Source organism: Centropristis striata, chromosome 16, assembly GCF_030273125.1.
Source record: "Centropristis striata isolate RG_2023a ecotype Rhode Island chromosome 16, C.striata_1.0, whole genome shotgun sequence".
Classification (NCBI taxonomy): Eukaryota; Metazoa; Chordata; class Actinopteri; order Perciformes; family Serranidae; genus Centropristis; species Centropristis striata.
In genome coordinates, this window is record NC_081532.1 from 13,646,423 (window position 1) to 13,662,822 (window position 16,400).

Here is a 16,400-nt window from a genome sequence, read left to right on the forward strand (position 1 = left end):
AAAATTAGCGTATTAACTTTCAGGAATAGCGTCGAACGTAGAACGTAGCCACGCTTGTGGGAGGGGGGGCGTAGCTATTGACAAACTGTCAACTCTGACAGCCAATCACATCGCTGTTATAACACGCGTGTAGATCTTCAGAACCAATAGCGTTCCAGCTCTACTAGGCAGTGGTATGTGTCGGGAAAATGGGCGGGACTTCAAAGGGTGTAATCTCGCCATGCAGCAGCAGAGGGCAGCACTGTATTTACACAGTCCCAACTTCACTGTTTATCGGGATTGTTTTGATCCGTACCAAGACGTAATTATTTAGAAAATCACCAGAAAGTGCTAAAAATACTATACTTAATTTATCTGACTTTACTCCTGTTGTAAGACATGAAGAAATACAAGGAGCTATGGAGAGTAGATTCTGTGTTTTGAACGACACCGAAGAGCTCCAAACGCTAATTTCAAACACTGAGGACGATTTCCACTTCGAAAGGTAAATTGATAGCAGCTGCTAATTTTTTTAAGCTAGCAGGCTATTGGGGCTATGTCTACTCCCTGGACGATAACTTGTCAATGCGTGGCTTGCTTTGTTATTGCAAGCTAACTTGCATCTATGTGCACAGTAAAGTCCACCGACAGTGTCCCGACAGTATCCTGTCTATAAATCATTTGTAGCAACAAACTATTTACATGCATCCTGCTAATCCTCACATGCATATGAATCTTTAGGTCTAAGACACTGTTTGAGGAAATTCGTGCCTCCATCAACAACAATGACGAGGAGGATCACTCCTTCTGGAGGCCTGTGCTGCCTTGGGGAGGCGTCTTTACCATCAGGGCAGGGCGGAAGGCCATATCTTGCACCCCTCTGTACGTCAAAATCAACCTAAAAAACACCTGCACCATCGATGGCTTCCTCATGATCCTGTATGTGATCCTGCGGGACAACCAGGGCTTCTCCCGGGAGCTGGCTGTCTTCCTGGGCAAGCAGTTTGTGGAGTATTTCCTCTACCTGATGGACTCCTGCGACTACACTACAGTGAAGATGCTGTGGATCTGGGACAGGATGTCTAAAAGACAGTACCGCTCTGAGATCCACCAGGCAGCCATGGAGATCGACCTGTTTGGTAACGAGCATGAAAACTTCACAGAGAACCTGGAGAACCTCATGTCAACTATGCAGGAGAGTCTGTGCACCAACTGGAGCTGCCTGGCCCGCTTCCAGGAGTTCATCAAGACAACGATCACCATCAGGTATACTGCACACAGGCAGGGTAATATTTTGATGCAACCAAGTGAACTTGATGCAACTTCTCCCAGTTTAAGTCTGCGGACATAACCTGTTCACTATTTGTGAAGACCATATTTATTCAAGTACAATTTTTGTTTATATATATATATATATATATAAACCTAAAATATTCATATTTAAAAAACAGACAGACCTAAGAAGAACAATTATAATTGTACAAATAAGCTGGTGGCAGGTGGCAATACATTACAATAAATTAAGGTTAACTTGAGTATTTCCAATTATGTAGCTTTATATTTCTATTCTACTACATTTTTGAGGCATATATTTTACTTTTCACTACACAACATTTAACTGCCGGCTTTATTTACTTTTCCAAGACCAATTTAAAGTGATTAGACTTTTTTTTTTTTTTAAATTAAACCTCATAACAATGTATTAAGTAGTCAAGTAACATGCGACTTACATAAATGAATCAAAAATAATAATCCAGTAATATATTTGAAATATATATCAATCTGAGTGGAGCCATTCTGCATAATGAGTTTCTATTTTTCATACTTTAAGAACATTTTCATGCTAATACTTTTGTACTACTGATGCAGGACTTTTACTTGTAGTGGAGTTATTTCACAGTGTGGTATTAATACTTACTTAATTAATTAATTAATTAATTAATACTTATTCCAACACTGGCTGCTCCTACAGCTTTCTTTCTCAAGTGTTGGTCCGTATTGAATGTTAAGAATATCAGATGGCCTTATGGAATTTGTCCCAGGAAGAAGCCACTTATCACCACTTTAAATATCACTGGTGCACAGCTCCATCCTAAAATGGAATTATTTTCACCCCTTGGTAAACTTAATTTAAAAAGTCTCCACCTGCATTGCAGCCTCCCCCTATATATGTTTATGCATTAGATCACAGACGATATACATGATTTCCATTTCTTGTGTTTCCACCCATTTTTTCCTCCAGCCCCCCTCATGAGCTGCCACACAGAGACCCCATTCAGTCAGCCGTGGACAAGTTCTTCTGCCCCAAACTGCTCCTCTGCTCAGAGCTGGGGTGAGACATAGATATTCATCATCCTATATTTTGGTTCAATCTTATTCCACTTCCTTGACAAATTGCTATTTTTTTTCAACAGGTGTGATGGTCTAAGGGAGTTCTCTCAGAGAGTTTTCTGCCATGGACCTCCACCTTTTGTCATTCTCAACATGCAGCAGTGGAAGTCTGAGGAGCTGTCCTATGTTCCTTACCAGCTGGCTCTCTGCCAGCACAGGTATGAGGCTTGTGTGTGTTTTTATTGGCTGGATTTATAGCACCACACTTGAGCCACACTGTGCTGCAAGTCTAATGTTAATGTTTTTCTTTCTTTTGGTATATCATATAGGTTTTAAGGTGCCATTCCTAAAGTAGACACATTTTACATATAATCCTCTGCATGGTTTATTAACAGTTTGGTGTCTTACATAATAATTGCTTATAATGCAGCATAGTCTTTTGAATGCATATCATTAAGTGCAGCAAAATAAAACAATAAGTGTACTCCAAAATATTTGTGTTGCGTATGGAAAAACAGGTATTTTCAGGATTTTATACTCAACAGGATTCTTGGCAGAGGCACGGTGTGCTACAGTTGTTCTTTAGGGTTAAAAAGTATTTAAAAAAACATACAATCAAGTAAATATAGATATTTGTGCGCTGAGCTAGTGTTAAAATGCTTGAATTTATCACCAATATTTAAGCTCGTAGTGTCAGAAAAGAGACTTTTCAGAACGCCACAAAGTTTTTATATGTATTTTAACTTTGTATGTTATCATTCACTCACTGTGTTAAATGCTTGCCTCTAATTTAAGCATCATAACAAAAAAAGAAGTTAAACAGATGCTAGAAGTTGGCCTTGTGTGGTTGTTTCTTAGCTTCAGACCACCATATAAATAGAAAAAGCACCAGTTTCATTAAAAAAAAAAGAAAAGCATTATTATAGATGCATCAACCTGTACTTCACATTAATTACTTTACGCATCCACAGGACACTTGTACTTATAAATCATTATAAGTCACATCTATAATCTTGACTTTCGGTATAGTGCATCAGAATGCATTATGTGTGTTTAGTCATAAAGCATTATAAATGCATTGTAATTTACTATGAATGCCCTCATAATGCAGATGTGGTTTTCTAAGAAAGTGTTATTATTATTATGCTCTTACTTTGAATTTCCTTTCCACAGGTACTTACTAGAGGGTGCCACACTCTTCAACAAGGAGGAGCATCACTACTCTGCAGCCTTCCAGATCGACGGCTGCTGGATGCACTATGACGGCCTGAGGAGCGACAATCTGATCCTGTTACACAAGCCGCCAGAGCTCCTGCTGCTGTCCTCACTGGTCTACATCCGCGCCTCAGACAAGTGAACTCCTCTCATCACAAGTGGGCACATGGATGAGCAGGAGTCGCACCGTTCAACCACGTTCCTATGTTTATATTTTTATTAATTCCTGTCAGCTGTTGCTTCCTCTGCTCCATTTCACCTGAATGCTTGCAGAAAGCTTACTTTGCAAAAATGGAAATTACTTTCTTTTGGGCATGCTTGGAATCCAAGATAATAATGGACTATAATAGTTCTGGGTTGATATGCATAAATGACAGTAGCAGTGAGTAATGCACATACAGTTACAGGACACTTAAGGGAGATTGATGTGATTTTTACAACATCATGTTTGTCAAATGGATTACACTCTGAGGGTGTATTGTATAGGAGATGACAGTGTACCACAATTTATTCAAAATTGCAAATGTACAATTTTGGCAATTTATTTTTACATGTATGCATATCAGCCCTTGTTTTGAATGAAACTGGTGCTATTTACACTGTGAGCTGAGGCTAAGAAACAACCAAACAAGGCCTGCTTCCAATGCCTGGTTAACTTCTTTTTTTGTTAAGATGCTTAAATTGGAAGCAAGCATTTGATACAGTGAGTGAATGTTAAAATATATATGAAGTGTTTGTGGCAGTCTGAAAAGTATTTTTTCTGACACTACAGGCTTCAATATGGATGATAAATTCAAGTATTTTAACACTAGCTCAGCACAAATATCTTTGCTTTTTAAGTAATTTGTAACCATATACATAACTGCATCACACAGTGCCTCTACCAAGAATCCTGATGAGTATAAAATTGCTGTTTTTCTATGCAAAATACAAATATTTTGAAAGATACTTGTATGGATTTATTTTGTTGCACTTGCATGGATATATGAGTCACATAAAAGCAGACAGTACCTTTTAAGGCAGGCATTTATTTTAGACTGGGTACAACTGCACCACACAAACTGACTAAAATGTATGTAAAATGTCTTCAATCAAAACATGATAAAATGTGAAAAGCTACTGTTTCTACACCTAAGGTTATCTTGTACTTCCAGTATTAATCCACAGGATGTAAAATTCAAGATTGTCACCTTACTCCAGACACACAATGGGAGAAATGTAAAAGAAGCAGAGTGGTCATTTGGCTAACATTGACATCAGTTTCAAAGGATTTTTCTTTCAGACACAAACAGAGTGGCAGTCCGTTGCAGACCAGGTGTTAGTTGTCCATCTGCTTTCTTTGAACAAGCACTTTGGTGAGAGTGGTGGCAAAAACATGACATTGGTTAGGCCATAATGAAAATGCGTACAAACTCAAAGTTAACATCCCTTCTTTTTGCAGATTCACGTTTGCAGATTTTCATCAGCATCTCTCCAAGATTCATTATATTAGTTGTTAATATACACCTTTATGAAACTGTACAAAACATTGATGCTAGATGAATCATGGCTGCAGCACATAATTACGCCTGCGTGATTTGTGCTGTGGCTGTTAAGTGACTAACAAAATCTAGACAATTAGCGAACAAAATTATGTTACAGGACATGAATTGTTATAATAAATACAAAAAAAAGTCATTCACATCTTTCTAATATGAAATTACATATTTGCAGACACACGCTTGGGTTGCTTTTGCGTTACTCTTTCAAAATAAACCCGAGATGTAAAGGAAAGTACTCTATATGGTGATCGGCAACAAATTAATGTCTCACCAGTGACCAATTTGCAAGGCAAATGTCATTAAAGTCTGTAGTATTGATTTCTCGAATAATTTTACAAACATGAAGTTTAGAGTACAAGTGGAAGAGCACATCCTGTCTAACATTTACCAGACTTTTATGTGATTTAATTTTTTTTTTTTTTTTTTTTTAAAAAGGTGTATACCTTGGATTTAGCCATTAGTTATAATAATGGTGAGCAATCCATCTAAATCTGCCTCAATAAACATATGCCTTGTACAAACGAACCAGCATGCACAACAAAATGACAACACAAGATGTCTGGTAGGATGAGACAAAGGCAATGGTACCATTTGATGTTTCATCAGACATTACCAGCAAACAGTGTGAATCAACAGACATGCCATGTGGGGTTCTGTTACAGCAATATGAGATGCCTTGGCTTTTTAAAGAGACAAACACAAAACATATTCATCCACAGAGAGAACAGAAGTCTTATTGCATTATCTAAATGCCATTATTCTAAATTAAAACATATGTACAAATTACAATATGTATCAAAGAGTTTGGTAAGTGCAATGCAGAGCTTGGTTAAAGTTTCCACTTTGTGTGCAAACGTCAGTGCACAAAGCAACTCAAACTAACATAAAGTGACGCAACAAGACACACCACACCTAGCCTTTCCTAGTCTAGTGCCCCCTCTATTGACGTGCATTGCTTGATCTGTCTGTTAGCTTTAACAGAGCGACACACTCAGCCAGCCTGGAGTCAAACACACCCAGGGGAGCACTGCGGTCTCTCTCCCAGGACACAAGACTGGTGACAGTGGGAACATGGCCTGAGTTGGCTGGCACAGCCCTTGGTGCTTTATCATCAATCTCCACATGGCAGCATGGAAGAATGTCATGCTGATACATTAGCAATAAGGACAAGAAGGAAATGTTTCAATTGTGGCACACGAAGGAAGCTGTTTCTAGCACTGGAGGTGGCAAAGATGCAAAAAAACAACAAAAAACATCATGGTTTGGCACTTCACATGAAGCTGGGAACGGATTACCTCAAACCTGAGCTTGCAAGCAAGACCTTGGCCACATGAGGATCACATGTTAGTAGTGAGATGGAAAGTGAAAACAGCAGGTGTCAGAGCTAATCAGGGGCAGAAAAAGTCCAGTTTATAGTCAAGAGAGTGACATTGTAACCGCAACAAGCATTGAGACAATGACAATGCATGCTCATATCTAGTAACAGGGACGATGTGACAACTATAGATTAGATTTTTTTATATATATTTTTTTATATATATATAAATAAATCCAAATATTAGTGCTAATTTTGAGACTTTTTAAATGTTAATGAAATTTGCGGTTTTCCAACCACGGGCTTCCCATTCTGTAGGACTTGATTTTATTGCATGGTTGGGGGCCATTCAATTTTATGCATTTAAATGTGCATAAATCAAACAACATCTTATTCAGTAATGTAGCAGAGGCTGAACAGAGGTTGACCTAATTGCATGAGGCAACACAGACAAACAGCTGAATCCTGAATCCTAAATATAGCACCAGTTGGTATTGTGTACAGACCAAAGGGTGAAAGGAGGGCCAAGGTCAAGTTCAACTAATGTGAAGAGTAGCAAGTGCATGACCTGACCTTAGGAAGATGTAACAGAAGCTAGAACACAGGGATTTTTTAAATGGCTCCGGGAATGAAGCAGAAACTAGTGGCAAACACTGTCACTCACCTCTACACTGACCCTTGGAAACAAACTACACAAACATCCGCACACACACTAGTGACCCAGTGCAGAAAAACATTTACAGGCAATGCACTAGAGGATATATTCATATCTATATATTTTATTTAGACTATTTACACGAGAGAAAAAGGCAGCCCTTTTTGAAAATATAAAGATTCCAACTTTTCTCTTTTTTTGTGAAGCACTGATTTTTGATGCAGAACTCCTGTGTCGCTGAGCCCGAGCATCGGCTCTGCACCCGGACACGTAACAAAACAAACAATCCTACCTAACATGCATGCACCCCTCGAGCATACACACGGACATACACACTACATGGCCAACAACCACATATTCATACAAATACGCCAGCAAACTGCAGTGTTCTACAAAATCTGAACACATGGTTTCAGTTGCAGCAGGGAAATTAATTTTAAAAAAAAAGTTGAGTGTTAAACACAGTTAATGGCATGAAGGACAACAAAAAAAAAGTCTGCTAACATAATTGAAATAAAAGTGACAAGTTTTCTCCCACAATCCTCTGGGAAATGGCTCAGAGTCCTCATTGTGGTCCAGCAGCAGTAGAGCGGCCGTCTCCTTGCGCCTGTGACAGCAGCTGTCCAAACGTCTTCCTCTCCGTTCCGTGCAACTTTGCAGCTCTTTCTCATCTCTGCAGCCATGTCTGTGGTCCCCCTCTAGCCAGCCAGCTAGCCCCGGAACATCCATCCACCCAGCAGGCTCCCTCTCTCTCTCTCTCTCTCCTCTGGTGTTCACGTCGGTGTGCAGCGCTCCTCTGCACCTGGAGGATGAATGTGGGGAAGGAGGAGGAGACAACAAAAAAGAAACGTCTTTGTGTCTAAGTTCTCTTATTGGGTCCTAGCTGGCTGGGCCATGGGTCAAAGGGCAGTCAGACCAAAGTTGCAACGGCAGTACATCATGCCGCTCGAGTCCAACCAGCTGTCTGAGATGGGGTCATAGCGCTGGACAGTGTTCAGGTAGGACGACCCGGAGTGGCCTCCCACAACATAGAGGTAGTTGTCCACAATGGCAGAGCCCACACCTGCAGGACAATGTCACAGTCATGTTGCTAATCACATGCATTTCTCATTATTTTCTGGATGCAGTTGTCTCAATAGGTGCAAATGATGAAATACTTACCAGTGCGCGGTTCATTCATTGGCCGACAGGCTGTCCACTGATTCTGATGTGGATCATACCGCTCGATGCTAGACAGGTGTGACACTCCGTTGTGTCCGCCCACAACAAATATGAAGCCGAGCATGACGCCTACTCCGAAGTTGATCCTCTTGTCTGCCATGGGGGCTACCATTTCCCAGGCATCCTTGCTGGGGTCATACCGCTCCACGCTGTGAGGCGCATATGCAGCACAATTAACAAAACACACCATAAAAGGGCTCACTTATTTTTAAAAGTGGTTGCAAGGCTGGCAACCCAGGATCAGCTTTTGGTTTTGCAAAAACTGAAAATATGATTTAGTCGGTAAGTAATTAAGGATACATTCCTACAGCAGATTAAAAATTAAAATGTGACATAAAGAATTAAAGCTTGCAGTGCTGTCTGGCTCCGGTTCTGACTATAGCAGCAATACTTAAATATCTTACCATTTCATTGTGCACTATAAATACTTTTGTCTGTGTAATGGTGCAATTTCAACTGTTGAGTCTGTCTATATTGTATATATTGTTCCTAATTTGATATTTCTTATTGTTTAAAGTGTTAATACTTTTATATTTCTTGTTAAAATTGCTTGATTCTAGGGCTGGGTGGTATTTAAGACATATCGATATATTTTTAAATGTGATATGGTATTAAGACCATGTCGCATATATTGATATAGTTCAAATTTGCACTGTAATCCTTGCTCCAGGCAAGCTGTGGCTTTTATTTAAGATTTTTTTTTAATTTAGATGTGCAATTTATGAAGCTTTGTTTTTTTATTTTATTTTTTATTTAAAGATACCCCTGTTATATAGTATTCATGTTCACTTAAATAAACGGTTTCAATAAAGCTACTTGTGACATGTCATATTTGGCTTTGACTGAACATTTGCTCTCACTTTACGATAAAAATATCGGGATATATATCATATCGATATTCAGCCTAAATATATCGAAATATTACTTTTGTCCATATCACCCAGCCCTACTTGATTCTATTCATTGATGCTTCTTTCTGTTCTTGCTGAACACTTTTTGCTGTTGTAATACTGGAAATTTGCCCTTTGTGGGACAAATGGAATATCTTATATCACTAATGCAACAAATGTTAACATTGTATTATTTGGGGAGTCATGTTTTGCCATTATTCATTTATATATTAAAAAGAAACACGTGCAACTTTTAATGGTGTCTTCAATAGCAGAGGCCAATTACTAAATTTAACCATAGTCAAATGAACCCGATGACAGCAAGTGGAACCGAAGCAATCAGGGATTGTTTTGCAGTATGTAAGGACATATAAGCCACTGGGGGAAGAAAAAAGACAGTCCCCAAAGATTCTCTGTCCAAACACATTCTCCTGAGGGGTTTCGGGAGTCAAGGAAACAAGCAACAGAGACACTGCTCTCCAGAGATCCACAGCAACAACAGAGGTCTAACAGCAGCACACAGTCGGGCACCCTATCCATGAAACTTCAGCAGCACTTCTGTTAGAACTCCTCTTCACTCATTAACAGGGCCCTGGCCATTTTCTCAGCAACACTTGACATCCTTCACTTGGTTACCAGTTCTATTAAATGACTAACAAGACCTTGAGAGGCAGGTTAGGAGGTCTACAAAGAGCATTTCACCGAGATCAAAGCCTATTTTATAAAAAGGTGTGGTAGAGCACCACAATCTTACATTACTGATGACCAATGTCACTTATCGGAGCAAAGAAAGGTTAATTGTGTTTTTTGATGCTATGTTGCTTTCTGTAGTCTTCTTTCCATGCAGAAAATTTCAGAGAAATTAGTTGCATTTGAAGGAAAATATGTCTAACGTATCATACATTGTGGCTCGTTAATTATTGGGTCATGTACAGAACAAGATATAGTTAATAATCTTTATGTAATATTCCCAATAAACCTGCAGCTCTCCAAATTGCACAGGGATTGAATTTTTAACTATTCAGTTTATATACACAAGCAGCAGTTTTTGACCTTTTCCAAAGTCAAATTTTAGCACTTTTTAAGCAATTTTAAAGTGTATTTTCAAGCTTTTCCAGCACATCACAACTACTGTAAATTTCAAACAAATTTACAGAACATACAGTAAATACATTATACTGATTATTTTACTTCTCCATCATATTGAATTAGATGTCATTATTCTATAAACAAGTTTCATCTTTCAGAATGTGTCACCTGTTTGGAAGTAGGCTTAGCATCTTATATAACCTAATTTCCAACACTGTATTCCAAATCCAAGCACTTTTTAAACCTTAAACGCTGCATTAAAAAGTTTTCAAGGATTTCCAGCATCCATAGGACCCTGAATAAGTGTCAAAGTATTTACATTTGGAACTTTGGTGAAAATTCACTATTTGATTAGATACATTATTTCTAGTGTTGAAAAGCCCATGACATACAATACATTTCCACAAGTAAAACAAAAGATCTCTCATTGATATTACCTGTTCATATGAGCCGGGCCATAGCCTCCAATAGCATACACCATGCCATCCAGCACAGCGGTGGCAAAGCAGCTGCGGGACTTGGTCATCGGCGCCACAGGCTGCCACTCTTTCAACTTGGGGACATATTTCTCCACCGATTGGAGGTAATACTGGCCGTCGTACCCTCCGAGGGCATACAGCTCACCCGCCAGGACCACCACCCCGAGTGTGCTGCGGCACTCTGCCATGCGCTCCACCGAGGACCAGGTGTTGCTTTCGGGGTCCCAGCTCTCCACCGTGCTCTCGTGTCTCCGATAGCTAATGCCCTGTCTCATGTGTGTGGCGATACCTCCCACCACATACACCTTATGGTCCAGCACTGCCACTCCAAATTCATACCGGGGTACACTGAGAGGGGCCAGTCCTATCCACGAATCTGTCCGAGGGAAATACATTTCTATGCTGCAAGAGAGAGATTGATTATTCATTATTGGATTAAAGTGTGTTCTTAAACACAGAACATAAAGAAAAACAATATAGAATGTGCAAAGTTGCCTTTAAAATGATTATGTGGGCATTATTATTACCTTTCTAATGTTGCAAACAGTCCAGCCTTGCCTCCTACTGCAAGCAACACCTTTGGGGCACATCTGGGCCGTGCCGATAACACAGTCTGATAGGAGAGTCGGTGCTCAGGCATAAAATGATATTTGAGGGCCTCATTGAGCAGGTGCTTGCATGCGTGGTCATCTCGTATAAGGTGGTTGGCTTCATATAGGCGGGTGAGAAATTTGACGCTGAGGAGTGGAAGGCGAACACAGTGCAGCAGCTGAGCCAGATGCTGCTGTCTCTCAGTTACATCATATTTGATCCATGATTCCAGGGCGTAAAATACAGTCTCCTCCGTGACCACCTTAAGGCAGTCATTGGACACGATTTCATCCAACTCAGCCCTCGTCAGTTCAAAAAACTCCTCCGTCAGACAAACCTCCTCAAAGTTCTCACAGATGAACTTAGTTGCAGCCATGCACAGGTCATGACAGCCATATGTCTCTGCGAAGCGGGAGATGCCTATACAGTTCCCCGCGTCCAGCTGGCTCTCTAAGAAGGAACAACACTCCTTAAGTACTAGCTTAACTTGGAGCAGGTCCGCAGCCGGAAGCAGAGATTCCACTGTTTCTTGGGAGATAAACACCGTGCCTGTGTAGGCATACTCAACAATGGCCTGGAAGAGACAAGAGTAAACATGTCACATTAACAATAACTATGCTGTTAATCAGTGCAGTTAATATTGTGACTGCTGGCTCCAAACAAACCTGCAAGGCAGTCTCATCGATGCACTGGAATTCCACCTCAGAGGTCTCCTTTTCCGACAGGTTACCCGTGAACATGGCCTTGAAGTAAGGGCTGATGCTGGCCAGCACTACTTTGTGGGCATGGATCTTGGCATCACCCACACGGAGGACAATGTCACATAGTTCGTGATCCTGCCGCAAGAGCTGGAGGCCTTGCAGCAGCTGCTCTGAGTGAGGCCGTTTCAGACTGGCAAACATATAGGACTGGTCCTGCTGGTCCATCTGAGAGGAGGAATCCACATGTCAGTGCATTGTTGACATTTTGCAAAGGCTACTGATGCAGTTTTTTTTTCTTCTAAATAACCGACAAGTGACCAAAACCAGTGGGAATTCTGTGAATCCTGCATATTATACAATTGTCGTCTTGTAGTTGAGACTACAAGCCTGAAGAGACAACTGAACACAAGCCTGTGCAACATGACGTAATGGCAGCACGCGTTAAGGATGCATGTCTGGGTAGTATGATGCATTCAGGGATGGTGTGTAGTAACATAGCAGTTATTTCGACCCGCTCTGTTAGCAGTCTACTGTAAGGCAAGCTTAAGAAGCATGATCTCCTTAATCCAATGCTAACGCTACTTAAAGTTAACCAACCGTTAGCATACATGTTTCAGGGTTAATCTCATGCAAACTGCATAAATGCTGCTGTGCATTTATGTTTCCTGACATTCAGTCATAAAAACGCTAACTATTAGTTTTGTTGACTGGGGCCTTGGCTTGATTTCTGAACGGAGGACATGGCCAGATCAAAACTCGCTAGCTACCTCTTAGCTTTACAGCAGCAGACAGCTAGTGCGCTAGCTAACACACTGTAAACCCCACCATGGGTTTTGCAGGAATAAAATTCCCCCTGATATCATGTGTATATTATATTAACATCGCTTTTGTATTTTTCAACAATTTCCGCCTCCAGCAAATACACAGTGCCTAAATCTGTTTCATTGCACTGCAGTCGGCGCAGGTTAGCTGCTAAAAATAAACACGGTTACTGTGGCTAGCTGCATCATTGATTGATATACAGTAACATGGCTGACAGATACAGAACGTGACGTTATAGCTAGCTGTCAAATAACATCTGTACATCGTCAAATCAAGGAGAACAAACCTGTAACCTATAGTCCGTCTGATGTGCCGCTGTAATGACCAATTTTGCAGTGGCGGAGTTCAGCGGCGACGACTGGGAACCCCGGGCGGCTCTCAAGAAAACAACCTACTGCCAACAAGCAGCCACAAAGCTACAGAGCAGCCCTTATAATAACGAGCTAGCAGAGCAGCACACCCACTTCCGCTGTTTTCAAAATAAAACCACATTCACAGCGATTTCTAATGAAGAGCTGATATTTTATATCGTCACCCTGTTAAAATAATCGCCTAACTCGTTTTTTCAAGTTTTGCAGTAAAAACAAAAAACTTCACCAAAAGTGTAACATATGACATTTATTGATCATTTCACTCAAAAAGGATGTAACAAAGGATGGGTATTGGCATAATAATAACACTGTGTGTAAATTATGTAACTTAAGAGAAATAAATGACTTAGGCAATTTTTTGAACATGACTTTGTGACTTAAGCAAGATATGGTAACACTTTATTTTGAAGGTGTCTACATAAGAGTCACACAAGCCTGTCCGAAACATGACAAGTATCATGAGCATTAATGTTACTTCAAAGTGTCATTAACGTTCATGACACATCCCATGTCATGTAGACACCTTCAAAATAAAGTGTTACCATATCTTGCTTAAGTCACAAAGGCATGTTAAAAAAATTGCCTAAGTCACATTATATTTGGACTTAGGCATAATAAATCCGCTTAAGTCACACACTTGACATAGGCCATTATCTAAAGGAGTAAAATCACATGATCTGATCAACTGAGGATCTAGGTGATTTTACCATAGGTGGTCAGCGTCAAGAGGAGAGGATTTAGGCAAAAAAAAAAACAATTTTGACAAAAAATGACTTCATGGCAGCAAGCGAAAAACATATAAATGTGTTAGAAACATAGACTGTATAGAACGAGAACCAGCGGTGGAAAAAATATTCACATCCCTTACTTTTGTAAAAATACTAATAACATACTGCAAAATTACTTCACTACAATTAAATGTCCTGTATTCAATATTTCATGAAGTAAAATTTATTTAGAGGAGATAAAAACATTATTCTAAAATTTTTGGATAACAGAGCACGCACGCGCACACACACACACACACACACGGAAGCCCATTTCTGCCAATGTAAAGAGAAATAGTCAGGTCAAAGTCATTATAATGAGAAACCTTCTCAAAATAATGACTTGGTATCTCATATATTAATGAAAAAAATTAATCCATACTTTAATATTTTTGATGGGTTATAGCCTATATGCTTATGCAGGTCTATTCAGTAAAAGGAGGCTAATTTCCCAAGATGTAAATTGAGGGACTGCTGCTTCATTGTGTTTATTGTGTTGCCTTTTGCACAAACCTTTACAGGAAAAATAGATAGATAAAAGTGCCACGCAGAACATTTACAAAAAACCTTAGGAATAAATCTAATTTTACATGTCATAAAGTTTCTGATTATTATGAGATACTAAGTCATAATTATGAGAAACTAAGTCATTATTTTGAGAAGGTTTGTCATTATAATGAACAAAATGACAAAAAATAATAAATCTGTTACACAATAAGGACTTATTGACAGTTGTATGCTCTCTATTAAAAACTTAACTTCAGAAAAAGTAGGCCTACAAAATATTACTAGTAACATATATAGGTTATATAATATAGACTTTTCTTTATGACTTTATGACATATTGAAAAACATAAATATGCGGAACAAAAAAAGCAACAACCAGAAACCTACAATACATTTCACAACAGCCCACATACTGTCAATCAATCAATAAAACCATAGAGTTGTGGATGACTATCAGAATATACTCTATAAAACATATTTTAAAGAAATATCCTTTAGACTTTTCTTCATGTTATTATACCTAAAAACCATAAATAAGAAAAAATGTATACATTTTACAACACATATCAATAAAACCGTGGAGTTGTGGATGACTTATAGAATATACTGCATACAAAAAATATTTCAGAAAATGTAGACTTTTATTAATGACATGAACAGCACAAATACAAAAGATAAACATAATTTCAAGTTATATTTATGCTATATAGGCTTTATTACATAACTGTGTCAAATGAGGGATATGTGTTACATGTTGTTAAAATCCAGTTTGTTTGTTGTTGTTGTTGTTGTTGTTGTTGCTTTTTTCACCAAAGGAAAACAAAGGAAATGGAGTAAATAGATTTTTTGTTGCAATGAAAAAAGAAGAAACACATTATTCCTGATTATTCCTCTGCAAAAAAATCCCTATACTTTTTTAAAATTATTATTATCATTATTATTTTTTTTACAGTTTTATCACCTTTTCCCCCATTATTTACAAGTTTAATATCTTTATATATTCTTTAAGCTCACATATAAATCCAATCCAAACTTTAACCCATAAGAACCCAGACCCATTTACCCTTGAAAGAAAATTATGGGGGATACACCACAGACCAAGTGGGCCATATAGAACTCATTTCTGATGTTTTTTTAAATACTACTCCTAAATGTCAAAGATATATGTCATATTGGGCGTTTACAGTATTTATTTTTTTATGATATTTCTTATTTTAATATAAATAAACTTGACACCTTTTCTGCATACAGAAACACAAATTTGCCTTTTTCTTTGCATATCTACAACATATATTAAAATTGTGACATTAATAGTGTTGTTTAACAACAAATAATTTTTCAGATTTGTTTTTAAGTAATAAAATAATAATAAACTAGGACTGCAAGCAGTACTGAACGGGCCCTCGCAGTACACTGTAAAATGAGCAGAGTGGAGTCATTTCACAGTGTGGTATTAGTACTTTTACTGAAGTAAAGGATCTGAACACTTCTTCCACCACTTTCTTTTTTACTTCTTTACTTTTTTTTTTTACTTTAAACATTTTTTTCTTTATTTTATTTTATTTTATTTTTATTTTTATTATTATTATTTTTTTATCTATTTATTTTTTCTGTGCTTCTGCGCATGCGCGGGCTTTTTTCGCTTCTGCGCACGCGCGGCCTTTTTCGTTTCAGACGCTTCAGACGCGCCGGAAAGCCGCACATGCGCAGACAGCCCGCGCATGCGCAGAAGCGAAAAGCCCGCGCATGCGCAGAAACGCAGAAAAATAATAATAATAAAAAAAAATAATAATAATAATTTTAAAAAATGTTAAAATTTAAAAACAAAAAAAATTAAAAATAAAATAAAGACAAAAAATGAATGTAAAAAAGGTTTTAAAAAAAGTAAAGAAGTAAAAAAGACAGTGGTGGCCTATATCACGAGAT

At 38.6% G+C, this 16,400-nt stretch overlaps 2 protein-coding genes across 2 annotated transcripts; one reads left to right on the forward strand and one right to left on the reverse strand.

Moving 5' to 3' along the window:
* Window positions 1–241: 241 nt before the first annotated feature.
* c16h14orf28 (chromosome 16 C14orf28 homolog) lies at window positions 242–4,473 on the forward strand. The gene is made up of 5 exons (XM_059353091.1): window positions 242–484; window positions 721–1,245; window positions 2,222–2,311; window positions 2,394–2,528; window positions 3,484–4,473. Exons 1-5 carry the CDS (start codon window positions 399–401, stop codon window positions 3,665–3,667), a joined length of 1,020 nt encoding a protein of 339 aa, XP_059209074.1. The 5' UTR covers window positions 242–398; the 3' UTR covers window positions 3,668–4,473.
* Window positions 4,474–4,537: 64 nt separating this feature from the next.
* LOC131988298 (kelch-like protein 28) lies at window positions 4,538–13,252 on the reverse strand. Its single transcript, XM_059353411.1, has 6 exons — window positions 13,116–13,252; window positions 11,972–12,232; window positions 11,243–11,880; window positions 10,674–11,117; window positions 8,198–8,406; window positions 4,538–8,099 (listed from the first exon to the last, which is right to left on the reverse strand). Exons 2-6 carry the CDS (start codon window positions 12,230–12,232, stop codon window positions 7,936–7,938), a joined length of 1,716 nt encoding a protein of 571 aa, XP_059209394.1. The 5' UTR covers window positions 13,116–13,252; the 3' UTR covers window positions 4,538–7,935.
* Between the last annotated feature and the right edge of the window lie 3,148 nt (window positions 13,253–16,400).